Genomic DNA, 18,794 nt, shown 5'->3' on the forward strand with positions numbered 1-18,794 from the left:
CATCACCCTTCGATGATTATAACAGCATTTACATACATTTGTTTAATTCGAAGATAACATATTATTATACGTATTTGTGTGTAATCTATAAAATCGAGACACTATATCTCTATAAAATATTAAATTATTAACTAGTCCTTATTTCAACGCAACCTCATAAGGTAAAAAAATCATCACACCTAAATATAGTAGAACGTGTCTATCATAACTTAACAAATTGTGAGTAGTTATTTTAAACAGAAATACGATTTTTAATCCATTTAAATCATTCCAATTAAAACTTGATAATTACATTCAAGTAAATGAGAAAAACGGAAGAATGAAGCAGGATAGTGTAATGGTTGTATATAAGACCAACGTTGTCCTTGTTGAGATTATTTGGGTTTTTATAAATATGAAAGCTTTCTCAATGTTTTTTCTCAAGGTAGTTCCTCAAAGTTCCTCCATCGAGTGTTCAACCACATGTTATTTAGGGGAAAGTATTACTGAATGTGCTCCAGACCTAGTACGAACTATTTAAGAAACTAATAAAATACCATTGTTTCCTGTTAATTGTTCAAGCAGTGATGTCGAAAAGTCAGTGTGTAGATTTTAAAATTAGTTTTAAGTTTTTCAAGTATAGAGGATTATTTTCTTATTGAATATAAATAGCTTATTATACGGACCTAGTAAAAAAGTTATTTTTAGATATAATATAGTAATATTTTGAGATCAATCTAGATCGAATCCGCATTACTTTCGATTGTTATTGTTGTCGGAATAATCAGATTTCGCGATACAGGGAGAGGCTGCTGTGCCACACTACGAAAACAATAAACTAATAAATTCGTAAGAGTATCACCGCTTCGGATCACATGATCCCCGATCGCTGTTATCTTTTGGTAAAATAAATTTTTGTCACGAATCTGTACGCTGTGCAAATATTTGGCCCGAATCTCAGAACACGAATATACTCTTAAGGAATGAAATCGACTGTCGGGGTGTCTTAGTAGGGAGAGGTGATTGGGCCTCAGCATTTTTAGTGTTCGCTTTAAGAGATGGTGTTATTGTGCATTAAGTCACGTGTCATTTGGCCGGTGTGAATTATTTTTGAGTATGTTGAAAATGTCTGAATTTGTATCGAATAAATAGCGTTTGCGGGAAATTATACTTTTTTACTTCAGTTTGAAGCAAAAAGCGACTGAAGCTCTTCGAATGCTGTTTGAAGCTCCATTCTCCAAGGATTTCAACATGTGAATACTGATTTCGGCGATTTTGACACCGAAAATACAGAGCGTTCTAGTCAGACAAAACAAACTTGAAGACGAGGATTTGAAGACATTACCCAATTAAACCATCAATGAGTTTCGCTATCGACTACAATTGATGCGTTTGAGATAAGCACTTCAAGCGAGAAATAGCCGCAATATGCGCAAAGACCCACCAATATTACTCTTCAAAATGACAACGCTCGACTATATGTTGCAAAACGATAGGAGAACATACTTGGAAACACTATCGCAGCCGCTGCATTCTCCAGATCTTCCAGAGTAGAAAATTGGTCGATTCGTGGATACCCTCAAGAGATACATCGTTCTTTCTTCAAAAAGTAGCGGCTATCGGTGGACCACACTTATATTTCCCATTTTTCACAATAAAGCTTCAAATTTAAAAAAAAATCTTTTGCAACTAATTTATAGGCGTAATACTTTAGGTTTATTGACCTTTTTTAAAGAGCGGTTTTGGTATATTAGATGCTTATATGTACTCTGCTCATTTTTTTCTTTAAAAAGCATTTATTGAGAAAAATTGATATATGTTAATGAAAATATTTTCTATCATTTTCATCTAACTTTTCTCATCTTTTCAAATACATGGTTGGAAAAACGAGGTAGGTTTGGCAGTTTGGCATCCATTTTCAAATTTCTTCAGCATTTCGAAACCGTGTGCTAGCCAAGCCATTTTACATCGATCTCTGTAAATAATAATCAGATGACGGTGTATTTCCTGACTACGCTCTGTTCTGCAAAACTTGCCATTTAAGCAGTAATTACAGACACAAGTCTTGTAATGCGTAGCCGAGTTCAGAGAGACTTTTTGTTCCTCCAAGTTGTTCTGTTCATTGACATCAAAATCGCCACTTTTAAATAGTTAAAGGGAAAAATCACAATTGGGATATAACAGAGCAACATTACCTAGTTTTCTAAAAAAATTTGATGGTCCTCGGCAGCAGATTATTTATTTAAGCCAAACAAAAAAAGTTGTAAATGTCGAAAATGCAACTTTGTGTATTTCATGACTAAAGTTTAATTTAAGATATACAATGGCACTTTCTAACACGCTTGAATAATATTGACGCTGAAATTCTTCATCTTGTCCGTCCCAAGAGGACACCAGATGTCTAAGGACCTAGACGTCAGACGTGTGATGGGAATCATGCTATAAAAACTGCACTTTCCATTTTTAAACAAAAAAAGATTTTCACGAACACTTTACTATTTCAAGAACTTTGCAATACTCAAAATAAACCAGTTGCGAATCTAAACTATTGGTTTAAAAGAACTTAACTCCCATATCAAATTTAATTTAATCTTTTAAGCTTTCTCGCGAAAGGACTCGGATAAGCTCTCCCTAATAATGACATGGAACCTGGAACTAAATTCAAAGAACAGTAAAAGCAGGAGTCTAACCACATAAGCATCTTTGTTAACAACACAAAGTTCAATAAACAGATTTTTTTAATTTTGAGCTTCAACAATTATTTTAGTACAATTTTAGAACACGAAACATTAATAATGATTAAACACCGACTTGCCATAAATCGATATGATAATATAACTTTATTTTATATAAAGGTTGCTTTTTATACAATATGCACATATTTTTTCTGTTCACTTGCTCGCCTACTGGCTATAAAAGTTGTAACAGAGCAAAAATAAATCTTTTATAGTGGCTGCGAATAGCACAATGGAGCTTTGTATACCAAAGATATTGAGGCCCGATCCATAAAATTTTCTATAGACTCGTTTTTACTTTAAAGTTTCACTCTATCATTATTTAAGAGGTTTTCTAATTTATTTCGCGTAAAATATGAAAATGTAAAATTATATTGCTTCTAAAAAGATACGGTAGTAAATATTAAATGTAGAAATATGATTCCGTTTTTTTTTAAATAGGTATGGTGACTTTGGAAGAGTATTCAATAATATTGTAATATATTTAATATTTCCTAAAAATATATTATTTCTACAGAAAATAAGTTTCAACAGTAGATATTGATTTTCAAATCCAAAGCATCTAAACCATCTAGTTTAGTTGAAGTATTTAAGTGGTGTACTTTGCCGTGTCCTTGTGAAGCCCCCTCATAATTATATATATATATATATATATATATATATATATATATATATATATATATATATATATATATGGCGAGTGACCAACTTTAGAAATCATCCCAGAAGACATCCGGTCTTACCCATTCTAGTTACTGGCGTGACTGGGATCATTTTCCTTGTCGGATTTTGCACTCTTGCCTAGAACATTCACAAATTTTAAACAATCACAAACATAAATTTACGACCATGCCCCAGCAAGATTCGAATCCGCGGCTATCGCAACAATAGGAGGACCGTCCCCGCCTTTACCACTGCGTTTTTTATGTAATGATATCCCCTGTGGCCTAATCCGCCTAATTAACAATTCTATATCCAAGAAATGTATTTCACTTTCATTAGAGGTCATATTCATATTTTTACGTTTAGTTCTTGTTTTCGTCGGTGGTGTGTTTCCTTGTCAAGTTATTTTGATATCATTGTATATTTTTGCTTCTACCTGTGTACATCATTCTTAATAAAATTAATGATTGAATTTTATCCCTAATGCATTTACTATATATACAAAACAGTTAGTATTAATCCTCTCCTTCTAACATTCATACACTCTAACCTAATGATCATGTGTAATTCTGAACAATTACACTCATATCTCTGCACTTAGATCGTTCACACTCTACAATACAACTTCCTACAGTTATCTTATATATATATATATATATATATATATATATATATATATATATATATATATATATATATATATATATATATATATATTTATTTATTTATTTATATGATTTCATCTCAAATCTAAATAAACAAATTGTCTTGAATTAATAAGTCATCCTTGATTTTATTATATGCTTTTAAAAATTGTATTCTTTTAAAATCAATGTCTGAAAGTTCCAAACCTCTTCGTGGATTATCCTTATACCATTTAAATCCTATATTGCCTAACAGTTTTCTACGTGCCCTAAAGACCATATATCATGGCTCTAAGCTATCTATGGATACTTTCCAGATCGTTTTCTCTGAAATAATTGTGTTAAATTATGTTAATATTGAAAAAACTACTCACTGTTTTTATACATTTCATTCATATGTTTGATCTCTGATGAGCTAACATCAAGCTCATTTTGATTCGTCACCCACATTGTATGGGGACCGTTTCTTTTCAGTGAATCCAAGATATGACCGTGCCTATACTAATATGCAGTGCAGCTACAACATGCTAAAAATAATTTCAATAAAAACCGTTGCAACGTAATATTTAACAGTAAAAATATTTACCTTGCTAATAAATTTTACTGGCAAAAGAGGGCTACCATTATCTCGTTCCTAACCGAAATAACTGATTAGAGACTTACGCATTCTATTATGTCTGGTTTCGGAATGTTTAATTAGAGTAATAATAAGCAACGATTTTAAATTTATCAAAACAAGCAAAGTGTTAAAATAACGTTCGCCGGTAGTTGTTATAGCAAACTTGCAAAGAATTTTGCAGACATTTGACAACCGAACGAGTTTTGCAAGCTCATTTATTTACGTGTTCGTATAACGTATCAGATAGCACGGGCAATACATTAAACATCTTGATGACGTAAGTTCGCTGCTTCTTTGGATATATTTCAGTGTTTCATCATTTCAGTTTATGCTCAGCATATTACATCATCACCATAAGGTAGTTTGGAGGTAATATAACATGGCATATAATATATTTCTATAATTTTTCTGTCTATGTGTGTAATTGAACTCCTAAACGTTTGGACAGATTTTGATTTAAAAATATTGGGTATGTTTATGGAATGGTTTATCGTCACAATTAGTACGAGTAGATGGCTATGATTTTTTTTTAATAAAAAAGGTATTTATGATTTCAACTGGAGTATATCTGTCAATGTGAACACTTGAATAACACTTTTCTAGTATGAGAACATATTTTAACAAAATTACTAATTATATGTTATTGAGATCAGCGTATAGTTTTTGTGTTATTGTCGAAATAAATTATTCCGTCCAAACAAAAAGCCAATGTTCGGCAGAACAACGGCTGTTCGGTTAGTTATATAAGAAAACTACATCAAAAATTTATTTTACAGATTTTAAGTTTTTAAATTATTGTTTGTTAAGACTAAATATTATTTATATTAGTTGCCAAAAACTCCAGCACCAACAAATCATCATCAGAAATTCACAAAATTACATCGAATAAGTTACTAAGCTCGCACTAAATATTACCCTTAATTTACCCTATTTTATTACCCTTAGTGATTCAGTGGGCATTATATATTTTTCAACAGTTTTATTCATGCTATCATCATTGGATTCTCGTTAGAAACTAATATTACCGTATCATCAGCTAGGTTACGACAGTAATGATTTTTGTAGTTGATATATCTAGAGTAGTATGCAGGATATGCTATATTGGACCCACTTGTGGAACTCCTAAATATTTTAATTGTAGTACAATGTATTCAAAATTTTATTTTATAGTAAAGTGTCTACCTATAAGATCAGATTTCAGTAGCTTAAAGTGCGGATGGAGTGGAGACACTTTTTTCGTTTAACCTACAGTTCTATGTGCCATACTTTATCAAAAGCCTGAGATATCCAATAATGCAGGCAAGCAATATCTTTTAACATTAGGTCTCTATTTATATAGTTCACCTGTCTATGCATTTTTTCTATAGTTCCGTGATTATTATAAAATCCAAATTGATATTCCGTAATAATAATCTTCAATTATTGTGTTAAACTTCTTGTTCTATAGTTTCTCAATAATTTTTGAGATTACACGTAAAACATTTATAGGCCAGTAGAGGATGACTTCTGAATCATAATGTTTTCAGTCACTTTCCAGGTACTAGGAAAGTAATTCATTCGTAGCCCTAAATATCAAAACAAATATTATAAAAAAATAATATCCTATAAATAAGTCCTATTTTATTAGATAAACACATAATTTTACGGATCACTAATATCGCTTCTTGTGTTTTTTTGCCTATATCCACATTGTAATTCCCGATTCTCTTACAGATGGAGATCAAAGACAAGATTTCTACATTGGCCGAGACACTGGGAACATCCTCCTGGCGCACAAGCTCGATCACGAGCGCCAGAGTGAATACAACCTTAACATCAGTGTATCTGATGCTGTCCATACCGTCTACACTACTTTAAATATCACAGTTATCGACATCAACGACCATCGGTAAGACATCATAAATTTTTAATTTGTATCATCTACAATATATAATGCTGTTTGTTATAGGCCTGAATTCTCCAAAATGATTGATACTAAAGAGATATCCGAAGCAGTTCCAATTGGCACAGAAATATACCATCTACAAGCTGTTGATCAGGATAAGAACGATCAGCTGATTTACAGTTTCTTTTCTGCAGAAAATATGCTATCGCTGAAAACCTTTAAACTCGACTCAATGACAGGTAATATATAATGGACCTCGACTTTAATTAAGATCTGAAATAGTTACATGCAAAAATATCATAATTTTTCAGGTGTTATAACTTTAATTGGAAATTTGGACAGAGAAACATTATCCGAACACATACTGACAGTGATGGTTCGAGATGGTGGCACGCCCGCCAAGAAGAACCTTGCCAGGTTGCACATTATCGTCCACGATCACAATGATCACGCTCCCCACTTCTCCGACAAGATCCTGGTGGGTAGAGTATTTGAAACAGCTTCAGTGGGAAGTGTGGTCCTTCGGGCTTTAGCCGTTGACCACGATAAAGGCGAGAACGCTCGTATTACCTACTCAATAATCTCAGGAAATGTCGGCAATGTGTTCAGCATAGACCCAGATTTAGGTACAGTATCGCTAAATAGATAAATTCTAATCTTCACATTAATGGATTATTCTAGGCACCATAAGCATCGTAAGGGAATTGGATCTCAACAGTGCCTCAGAATATACTCTACACATCCGAGCGACCGATCACGGTCAACCACCTTTAACTGCCACCGTCCCAGCTCACATATCACTGGCTATGGCTGATAATGCCCCTCCCAAGTTCGCCAACAAAGAGATTGCGGCAGAGATTTACGAAGATCAGCCTCTCGGAAGTTATGTGGCGCATTTGGAGGTTCGCAGCACGTCATCGCTTCAGTTCGAAATACTGCATGGCAACAATGGGGGTAGTTTCATCATCAGTCCTAGCACGGGAATTATCACTACACAAAAAATGTTGGATTACGAAACTAACAAATTTTACAATCTTACAGTGATAGCAACAAATATGGTAAGCACAGACAACATATTTACTGGCCTTGTTGAGATGTAGGAGAGAAAACAATGATGTAAATAAAATACACTTTATTTTCTCTCTTCTTTGGGTAAAATTAATACTCAAAGACGAGTTGTTTTATTTTAAAGATTTAGAGAAGAACAGAGATTAATTAATACGTTATGGAAAAAGGATATGACTTAGATCGAATATACTTACCGAGAACTAAAGTCTGGTTTTAGGTAATATTAGCAGGAATTCTACTGACTATAATTATTCATACTTCTTTTGTTCAATATTTATTTTCAATGCGGTTAACAATACTTTCTTCAATACTTTTAACAATATTTTCTTCAATTCTTCTTACAATAAATTTAACAAACTTGTTTGAATGCTTCTAACAATAACTTTCACAATACTTTCTTCAATTTTTCTAACAATACTTTCTTCAATTCTTCTTACAATACGTCTAACAAACTTATTTGAATGCTTATAACAATACTTTTAACAATACTTTCTTCAATTATTCTAACAATACTTTTAACAAAACTTATTTCAATGCTTCTAGCAATACTTTTAACAATATTTTCTTCAATACTTCCTTCAATTCTTCTTACAATACTTTTAGCAAACTTATTTGAATGCTTCTAACAATACTTTCTTCAATTCTTCTAACAATACTTTTAACAATACTTATTTCAATGCTACTTCTCGTTGTCGATGCACCGTGTTTTATCGCTGAAGCTCCTCCCTCGGGTTCCTGGTAGTGGTGGATTAGGCTGGTTCCAGAACCTCTTTTTTCTGTACCCCGATTCGTTCAGAATATCGGGGTGTGAACGATTTTTCCAGCTAGAAACTTCTCACGTCGATAGAACACGTGCGTTTCGAACTCTTAAGGAATTCTCGGGAATTCCACGATCTCGGATCTTCTTGATATTTACGGTTATAGTGGTCATAACCTATGTCAGGCTTCGTCTAGCAACCTCGGTACTTGAAACCCTATTATCCGAAACACTCGAAAACTAGCCGATGGGATACCCTTTCTTGGATGGCATGTTTTGATCAGACATTCAATTCCATGCGATATTATATTTTATCTCAAGTCATAATGCTTTTCACATGTCATAAATATTACAAAATCAGTTAAAAGTCTAATGTATTAGACCCCTATAAATACTACACAACAGAAAAGATATTACAATTTATGTAAACTTAAAATTACACGACTACCTTAAATATAAATAATTAAAATAGCGTCGCAGCAGATCTTAACTAAAACATAATAATTATTTCAGGCATCAGTGTCAGCCACATGCAATGTAATCATCCACATTCTGGATAAAAATGACAATGCTCCCCAATTCCTCCAGAATCACTACTATGGGGTAGTCAGTGAAGCAGCCGGTATTAATTCGTTGGTGCTTACCAATACTAGTGAGCCAATGGTGATCAAGGCCACCGACGCAGACAGTGAAAGAAATGCCTTACTTCAATTCGATATAGTGGAGATACTACCCAGACGATATTTCCAAATCGATTCCAACACCGGAGCTATAAGAACTATCCGTCTATTGGATCATGAGACTCTTCCCAGTTTCACCTTTCATGTTCAAGTGTCCGATATGGGCAAGCCAAAACTTGTGTCTGATACAACAGCGAGGGTGGACATCAGAGTCTTGGACGTTAACGACTGTCCTCCTGTCTTCTCCAACTCTATTTACAACGTAACACTTCTGCTACCTTCATATAAAGACGTGTCAATTATTCAGGTCAACGCCACTGACCCCGACGCGTCAGACGGACAATATTTGAAATTCAACATCATAGAAGGAAACAAAATAGGTTCGTATAAATATATGGCGTCATTAGAGATGAATTAACGGAAATAATTTTTAATAGGAGCCTTTGCGATCGATTCAAGAACTGGCATAATAACACTGGCCGATTCAGAACTAGTTAAACCATCAGCTTCTTATAAATTGCATGTGAGAGTGACAGACGGGAAGTTTGCCAGCGTGGCCAAAGTTTACATAAGAGTAGATGAATCGGATAATAGCGGTTTGGTATTCCAAAAACCCTTCTATGAAGGCAGTATCGTGGAAAACTCGACTAAAATTACCACCGTGTGTGTAGTCAATGTTTTGGGAAGCGCCCTCAATGAACATATAGACTTCAGGATCCTTAACCCAACAGATATGTTTACAATAGGAAGAACATCAGGTATAGTAATCAAATCGATTTTTTTTACATGAGATTAATTACAAAAAAAATATTAAATGTTTTGTTGTTTATAATTCTTACTGTAAACAATATAAACACGATAATATGTATTGCGTAGGTGTAATTCGAACTACTGGAGTCAAATTTGATCGTGAAACCAAAGACGCTTACCAATTAATCGTGGAGGCCCGAAGTGAAATACCCACTAGGGAAAGACCACGTGTGGCGCATGTAATGGTAAACATAACTGTTCTAGACATCAACGACAACTGCCCCATGTTCGTCAACTTGCCTTATTATGCTGTAGTATCAGTGGACGACGAAAAAGGATCAGTAAGCTACATCAAAGTTATACCAACACAAAAACATCAGGCTATTTTTGTAGGTTATAGCTAAAGTTCATGCCATCGACTTGGACAGTGGAGAAAACGGAGAGGTCCGATACGAACTGAATAAGGGACACGGCGAACTATTTAAAGTTCAACGCGAAAGCGGCGATATTGAAATCAGACAAAATTTAGAAGGACACAACAGAGAATACGAGTTGCAGATATCAGCTTATGACAAAAGTAATGTAGTGTCCATAACTGTTACTCATTCTATAGTAACTAATTTTTTACATTTCCAGGCGTAACACCATGTAGAACCGACGTAACAGTTCACATCAAAGTTATAGATCGGTCCATGCCAGTTTTCAAGAAACAATTTTATACCGAAACAATACCCGAAAACGTAGAAGTACCATCGCCATTATCAACATCCATAGAGGCCGAATCGCCGCTATCCAGAAAGTTAATATACAGTATTGTTAAGGGTAACGAAATGGAAGAATTTGCACTAGATTTCAACACTGGTAAATATTGAATATTTTATCATCTATATATCATTTTCGTTAATACTGAAAGGGATCCATTGTGAACGATTAAGCTTTTTCAAAAACTTTTCGTCGGTAAAAATGTAATCAACACTGGGTTCAAGTTCAAGTTCAAGTCACACTAGAAACCATAAGCAAAACCAGATCTCTTCTGGGATGGTCTCTAAATTTGTCATTCGATAGTCTGTAGGCCCAATACCGAAAACAGTGATTCAGAGCTAACGTCAGGCAGTGTCCAAGAGGTAGACATGACTAAAATCCGTGTATAAACAATTGCGAAATATAAATGGAACAGGCAATTCCAAACGTGTTATCTGACTTGAAAAGAATATAACACTGATACTTTGTGGAAAGAATGTTACAAAAACTTGTAACTGCAAGCTAATTAGTGTTGATTGATTACATTTTTATTGATTAAAAATTTATCTACATAAATCTTAAAACAATGTTTCGTTCGTCACTTTCTTAGATTGTATTGTGTGTTTGTTCTAATGGATAGCAGTTTTGTATGCAATAGATTTGTGATCAATCGATGCAATAGATTTGTTTCGGTTCTGAGATCACAGAACAAGTTTGTTATTTGTTTTAAGTAGCTTCATAACACACAGTACAACCTGGCAATATATATCCCTTGATATCCTCAAAAGTAAATTTTAAAATATACAATTATGACCATGTTTGCGTTAAAAACCATTTTGATTTAAAATATTCGTAGATCATGGCGTTACGCGTAAATATGAAAATCTTAGGGAGTTTTTAAGATATATTAAAAATTCGGATAGTACTCGACAAGGTATTTAGTGTTTTGCATCCTGGCTGAAAATGTTTTGGTAGTTGATTGATGTTGACTTTAAATAAACGCTAATATTCAGAATGTTTAGAAATCTTAGTGAAAAAACTATTATTGAATCTCAATAACTGACACAACAATGCAACCAATTATATTTCCAAATATTCTGATAAAAGCATACGGTTGAGGTGCTGGTTTTTTTTTGGTAATAAAACTTATTAAACTCCTATTAACAAAGTAACAATGTTTTTTGAACACAAAACGAAACTATTAACAGAGCTGAGGGCATCGTAAAAATTGGAGCATGAATTTATAACACAGAAAAACACACAGTATCCTAATATAATATTTATTCAATGCTTGAATGTACTAAAATGTGTCTACTCGATTATTTCGTATAATAATTAGACGTATTTGGACCGTCTGTGTATTGGCGAAATAATCTGAAAAACAGGACAAAATAATTGTTCAATTTGTTCTTCAAGACTTCGCTGGAAAATATGGTTTATCAAAAAGTAATTCTAAAAGAGTATAGTGTTATTCCGTTTCGTAAAAATTATTACACCGTTGGAGTAAATATTATTGTATATAATACTAATTATTATATATTTAGTAATGTAAACGGAGAAAACATAGGATTAGAAATATATAACAATTAAAACTGAAAATGTATTATAATACTTACAAAACAGAACCCTACCACATCTGTAATAGGAACTTGTAATATATTGGGATTTATATGTTCGGCTGTATATATTTTTTTAATATATGTTCGCCGATTTCTCCGTCATTTATAGACGGATTTTCAAAATATTTTTTTTATTCGAAAGAGTGCATTTCCGAAGTGGTCCCATTAGAACCAAGTTAGGATGTGATGGGGGAAGGGGTAAATCGACGGAAAACCTCAAATTTCAAAGGCACGTACAATGTTTTCAAATATTTTTTTATATAAAATAATCAGATATTTTGAGTATAATGTTATTGCTGAACTGGTATGACGAGAAATCGTAAATAGTTCAGTGTAAAGGCCATTCAGTTTGCATTTTAAGCACTAACGATATAATATGAGAAGTCGTAGAAATATAGTAGGCAACTGTTTCTATGGTGTAATAGTTAAAACGTTAAACACACACGCGGAGGTCAGAGTGCGAGTGCGCACTCGATTGCCAAGAGGCCAACAACTTTTTTTTCTAGTTTGGTTTGGTTTGGTGGACTTCAAAATATAAATAAGGTACTCACTAAAAAGTAAAAAAAAATCAAACTTTTAACCAAAAAAAAAAACGTTTTAAAATAAAGTATGCACGTAATAATCGTTGTAATAACTAAATTAAAATCAGTTTGAAGTTGGTGCCGAGCCCTCAAACAATACATAATATATTTTTATGTCATAAACACAAAATTAAATTACGAACAAAACAAATCTAATTTAATATAACTGTTTGGACTTCAAACACTAATTATTACGGTTATTACGATTATTACGTACATATTTTATTTTAAAAAGTTTTTTTATAAAAATATTTGATGAAAAGTATTCTTTTAACCCAGGGCTAACCACAAAATCGGTCTATATAAAAATCAAAAATAATCTTTTGCCTACTCAATAGAAATTTTATCGTGACATATAAAAAATCAATAAAACAAATAATAAAATTTAGTATTTGATACTATTTGTAAATAGATAAAGGTATGAGTACTGTGTAACATTATTCATCTCCGGATATAGCCTAAACGGAACAAACCGTTTTTATTCGCGGATGAATGCCCATAGCTCTGGAAAGTTTTAGTAAACAGTCCCGGATGAAATTACTTCCTCTTGCATTATCTTTAGTATTAACTATAATAAAATTACCACACCCACACTCGTAAAGCCGAAGTATTAATAAATCCCTTGTTTTCGCAGCGCCAGACAGTAACAACGGGCCTTGTGAGTATTAGACTTGAATTTATTAGAGAGACGCTTCCTCCCTGTTTCACCTTTTCCATCTTCTCCATTATTTATCCGGGCGTACTTCGACTGCTTCTTACATTCGGTGCACGTTCATTCACGACGATTGTACAATATTTTCGGCTTGCAATTGTCTGTTGTTTTCCTGAATTTTTTAGTCAAGATTTATTCAAAATACGCGCCGACGAGTTGAAATACGCCTGTGTGTCGAAAACCGGTGCTGATGGTATTTACACTGTATGAGTTTAATATGCCAACTCTAGCTATTAGTTTGAGTTTTAAAATTTCATTGTTGTCACGTTTCTTTACTAAAGTAAAACACATCTGTCATGCAGTAAAATATCACTCCTATTTGTTATATTTGCTATTCCGAAGGATTTTAGAGAAATAATACCAAAATCAATTGAAATTTTTCCAATTACAAAACTAACATTGGCAGCTCATAACATTTACATAAAAGTTGCAGTTTGAACTGAAATAAAATTCCTTGCCTGCTTTACTGTACGTTTTCTTTCTGTAAAAACTTATTCAGTGGAAATATTTGATCACAAACCAAATACCATTTTACTTCATTATTTCCAGTATTACACCAGATTCAGTGTTATTAAAATGCTATACAAGCCTATACACAGAAAACTAACCTAACCTAACATTCAAGCTCTTTTTTAACAACATCCATGTCCTATCTACGCCACTGGGAAATGTATTTTTGATACTCCGTAACCCGTAGAGCTAACTAAGCATGCCATTTTCCACTCGCCCGAACTTTGCTAATTTAGAAAAAAAACTTTTTGTCCTCCGTTCAAACTTTTACCTCGTCTGTAGGCAAAATCAAAACCTGCCCAGGCCTTTTCTTTATCTTCATTATCTCGTTAGTAGCGTAGGCCCTTTTTTATTTGTTATTTTTTTAATAGGTTAACCTTATCCGGAGACCGATCCTGTGTCGTAACGAATTTTTTTTTTTCAGTACTTTAATATCAAATAGTCAAAGTGGGTTTTTCTTTTAAAAGCTGAAATAGTGAAGTATAATATTTATTCCATTTTATTAAATCCTGAGCATCAAATTTACTTATTTAAACAATATGATTGAAAAATATGAGACTGGGCGGAAACTAATATATAAATATGTAATTTGTGCATAGCGGGAGTTAAAAAACTGTTAAAATATTATCCATATTTTTAGAATTAACTTTATAATAAATTAAAGAGAACAAGCATGGTATAATTTAATTATAATTTGTTTATATTCATTATACATTCAAAGTTATGTACAAATGTTCCCATTTTCCCCGGTTTTTTCAAGCAAATTTTCTATATAGCTTCTAGATTGTAGATGAAAACTTGAAAAGGTATTAGTTATGAAAGTACCGAATTAATTTGCTTCTTGGAGTGAGCACTTATTTATTTTTTATTTTTGTTTGCTTTTATTTGTTTTTGTTTTCTTCTTGCATGCTGATGCTCCTCAATGATGTGACAAGTTTTTACTAATGACCAAAACATAAATTATAGGTGTGATATCGGTAATTGACGAATTGGACTACGAACAAACTCCTCAGTACGATCTTTTGATTCGAGCTACTGATTCCGTATCTGGAGTGTACGCTGAAGTCCCGGTAAGTATATCCAGCAATGATCCCTCTGGAATCATAGTGACCATCACTCTGTTTAGGTCTCAATCGTGCTTTCTGACGTCAACGATTGTCCACCTGAATTCACGCAAGAGTCTTACAATGTATCCATATCGGAAGCCGCACAGTTTGGTACCCATGTCTTAACAGTGTATGCCACTGATAAAGATACGGGCATCAATCAGAAAATATCGTACTCCATACAGAAAGATATAAATAATAACGCCAGCGACTACTTTTACATCGACGATGTCGAGGGGAAGATTTATTTCAAACAGAGTCTAGACCACGAGATATCTAGCGAGTACCATTTCATCGTTGTGGCAACCGATCAAGGAGCTCCTAGCTTAAACAGTACTGCGCACGTGTGGATTAAAGGTATAAATCCAATTGAATAATATCGTCAAATTCAAGAAAAAATTTATGTTTTTTAGTGCTTGATATGAATGACAACCCTCCAAAATTCGAGCAAGCGTCTTATTCTTGTGGAGTATCTGTGTCAGCTAAAAGAGACCAGTTTGTCACCATAGTTAAAGCAAGTGATCTGGATGAGATCGATCAGAATAACTTAAAATACACTATTGTCGCAGGCAATGAACAACAAACGTTTTCAATGAATTCGAGCACTGGTATTGTATCTTTAGGTAAATTATAATCATACAATATATCATAAATGTAACATTTTAATTTCGTTGTTTTTTATCCACAGTTAATTTAGCAAATTTTGGAAATCAACAAATGATGCTATTGAATGTATCGGTCAGCGATGGAGTCTACACAAACTTCGCCAGACTCAAAGTTGAATTAATACCAGCAAACTTACATCCGCCGCGTTTCAAGGATGTTATACTAGGTAACATATACCCTAAGTCAAAAAGGGTATTATAAAAAACAGAAATTATTTTTTATTTAAAGCCAAGATTAAATTTCATCTATCCACATTGGTTTCGTTTTCTTTGGTTATCATTCAACCTGTAATTATATTTCTAATTCCTTTCTGATCACTTCCCAACATATGTTATAGTTATTTTATTTTTCTTACAATTGATCTTATGTTTCTCATTATTAAGATCATATGTATTCTTATTTTTATCTTTTTCACAGATCTTGAAACGACTTGTTTGCTTTTTAATATTACTCTTCTATTTTTCTATATACATTTCCTGATACTATAATTACTAGATATCTAAACTTGTCCACCTCTTTTAACTATATATTTTCAACTCTCATTATTTTTGTTTTTTCTTTGGTCATTCTCACTTTGTTATCAATCCTTCTAAAAGTTGTTCTATTGCCGAAATTTTAATATTAAAAGTATATCTAAGAAACAAGTTTTTTACTAATTTTTTTTTCGTCTTCTTAGTTTTTATGGACATTCTATTATTATTTCCCCTTTTTTAAAGTTAATATTTTTATACGAAAATAATTTTATAGATGTGGCTGTGGCAGAAAATCGAATGCCTGGACTAACGGTGGCAGTAGTGAACGCTACAGACCCTGATTTTGGTGAATTTGGTACAATAACGTACAGTATATACTCTGATTTGCTTAACGAGGTGTTTAGTATTGATAAGCTATCAGGGAAAATACAAACTAAAGTCAGGTAAAACAACATTTTTTTCTACAAGTTATTTTGATTCATTATAAATCTTACCTGGTTCAGATATAGGGTCTTTCAATAATGAAGGTCAATATTGAGGGGGATCAAAAAAGGCTGTGTGTGTGATTTAACGAAATTATTTTTGTTTGAAAAGCTTATGCTTGAAAGGTGTACTGTACTGTACCCGTAAATTATTCACACAAAATGTCTATCGTGGCATGGCGTACACCGTCCTGGTGGAACGACATGTTGCCCAAATTCCTGGGCGCAGCGAGGACTTAGCTACGTTCTCCTGCTTACTTTCATAAACTAGACAATGGCACCTGATCTAGCGGTATTTTGACGTATGGATGTGGACTGACTGATTATCACACTTGTCGTGCCGAATTTGACCACCAAACGCTGAAGATTCGACTTTGAAGTAAAATACATACACGAACATTCATCTTAATATCAAAATTTTCTATGGTGATTTGGTATCAGCGATTCAATAATAAACAGGTTAAACAAACCCTGTCAAAACAACATTGACTCGCCCCAATTGAAAAACCCAATCTTATGTTCCTTTTAATTTTAAATGTTGTTTAATTTTAATGTTGAATAGGTTGGATAGAGAAAAACAGAAACAGTACGAAATTCCTGTGATGGCCACAGATATGGGAGGATTAAGTGACTTTCTTACAGTGCGGGTGAAGGTCACGGACGAAAATGACAACGCTCCCCGATTTTTGCTGAAGGAATATAAGATAAGCATACCTTCTAATCTGACTAGCGGAATAACTTTCGTTAAGGTAGTACCATTTCATGCTTTTAGGGATATCGATTATGACGAACATTAATTTACAGGTCAAAGCAGTGGACGCCGATGAAAACCAAGCAGCCCAAATTGAATATACCATCTACGAAAATAAATCTTCAGAAGTTGCCAGTATTTTTGCTGTTAATCCTTCCACAGGAGAATTATTCCTCACCCGCGAAGTTTACTCCTGGGGTATGAAACGTAATTCTTGAACAGACTGAGACTTTTCATGATTATTCTTCCGTAGCCGGTGAGGTGTTTCAGTTCTTCATCAGGGCTAGTGATAAGGGAAAACCAGATAAGCACGCGGACGTTCCAGTCAATATTCTAATTATTGGGCCAACTGATGTTCCTCCTGTCTTTGAAAGGAAAGAAGGCAAATTCTTCTTATCAGAGAATTCTTCCACTGGCACTGTTATAACGAAAGTGAAAATAATATCCAACGTTTCTGTCAACTATCAAATTGGTTTGTAATAAAATATGTTTCTCGGTAAAGTATATGTGTTGATCAGTTTCAGATAACGACGACAATCCACAATTCAGCATTGATTCTCAGGGGCAAGTAGCATTAGCGAGACCGTTAAATTTCGAAACACAACCTACCCACCTGATTGGAGTATTAGCCTCAACTGATAGCAGTCCTCCGTTGACAGCACTAGCTGAAATAGTTTTACTGGTGCAAGATGAAAATGATCACGATCCACAATTCGAAAGTACCAGCTACACTCTGTATTTAGGGGAAAATGTAAAAGAGGGAACCGTAATAATGAAAGGTGTGTATACTTTCAAAGATTAGTTCTAACAAATTTCCAGCGATTTCCAAAAAATCATCAACATTCTTTCAGTAATTGCGCATGATGAAGATCAGGGAAGTAACGGAGAAGTTAGATATAGTTTTACCGCGGACAACAGTGACATTATCAACTATTTCGCTATTGATACCCATACTGGCGGCATCAGCACTTTAGTGAAAATGGATAAAGAGACCAGAGCCGAATATAAATTTCATGTTACCGCTACTGATAATGGTACTCCTAAACGATCAGCTAGAGCAACTGTAAATACTTATTCTGTAACAATAAACTTCATTGTCATATATCTGGTCTGTGTTTAGGTGACAATAAAATTAAAAGATTACAACGATAGCCCCACCACGTTCAAGGAGCCATTGTATCAAGCATCGGTGAACGAAGACGCTCTTCCTGGAACAGTATTACTAACACTCACCACAACGGATCAAGACATCGATCTGACAACACCAGTTGACTTTTATATAATAGCAGGTATTAAAATAATTTTGCTGCAAGGGGGCGTCAATTCCCCTAGTTTGACGATTTTTCAATCAAAAATATTTATAAATTACTATA

General features: G+C 33.6%; 1 protein-coding gene across 9 annotated transcripts in view; it reads left to right on the forward strand.

Moving 5' to 3' along the window:
• kug (FAT atypical cadherin kugelei) overlaps window positions 1–18,794 on the forward strand; it is an 837,087-nt gene that overhangs the window by 808,566 nt on the left and 9,727 nt on the right. For 6 of the 9 annotated variants that reach the window (XR_013005376.1, XM_076401386.1, XM_076401385.1 and 3 more), the window contains 22 exons: window positions 6,354–6,528; window positions 6,589–6,764; window positions 6,837–7,151; window positions 7,207–7,583; window positions 8,864–9,410; window positions 9,468–9,788; window positions 9,907–10,121; window positions 10,174–10,357; window positions 10,417–10,641; window positions 11,378–11,455; window positions 13,356–13,379; window positions 14,910–15,013; window positions 15,070–15,406; window positions 15,463–15,672; window positions 15,738–15,881; window positions 16,463–16,631; window positions 17,233–17,419; window positions 17,475–17,619; window positions 17,675–17,893; window positions 17,940–18,200; window positions 18,273–18,484; window positions 18,542–18,710. Coding sequence is in view for 8 of the 9 variants with exons in the window: in XM_076401386.1 (XP_076257501.1) it covers window positions 6,354–6,528; window positions 6,589–6,764; window positions 6,837–7,151; window positions 7,207–7,583; window positions 8,864–9,410; window positions 9,468–9,788; window positions 9,907–10,121; window positions 10,174–10,357; window positions 10,417–10,641; window positions 11,378–11,455; window positions 13,356–13,379; window positions 14,910–15,013; window positions 15,070–15,406; window positions 15,463–15,672; window positions 15,738–15,881; window positions 16,463–16,631; window positions 17,233–17,419; window positions 17,475–17,619; window positions 17,675–17,893; window positions 17,940–18,200; window positions 18,273–18,484; window positions 18,542–18,710 (4,794 nt within the window). In the remaining variant the exon portion in view is untranslated. The remainder of the gene's footprint in view (window positions 1–6,353; window positions 6,529–6,588; window positions 6,765–6,836; window positions 7,152–7,206; window positions 7,584–8,863; window positions 9,411–9,467; window positions 9,789–9,906; window positions 10,122–10,173; window positions 10,358–10,416; window positions 10,642–11,377; window positions 11,456–13,355; window positions 13,380–14,909; window positions 15,014–15,069; window positions 15,407–15,462; window positions 15,673–15,737; window positions 15,882–16,462; window positions 16,632–17,232; window positions 17,420–17,474; window positions 17,620–17,674; window positions 17,894–17,939; window positions 18,201–18,272; window positions 18,485–18,541; window positions 18,711–18,794) is intronic. The other 3 variants (XM_076401388.1, XM_076401389.1, XM_076401390.1) reach the window with 3 other exon arrangements.

This window comes from Rhynchophorus ferrugineus, unplaced genomic scaffold (genome assembly GCF_030347505.1).
Source record: "Rhynchophorus ferrugineus isolate W39M unplaced genomic scaffold, kcgeb_rfMv2 rfM4, whole genome shotgun sequence".
Taxonomy (NCBI): Eukaryota; Metazoa; Arthropoda; class Insecta; order Coleoptera; family Curculionidae; genus Rhynchophorus; species Rhynchophorus ferrugineus.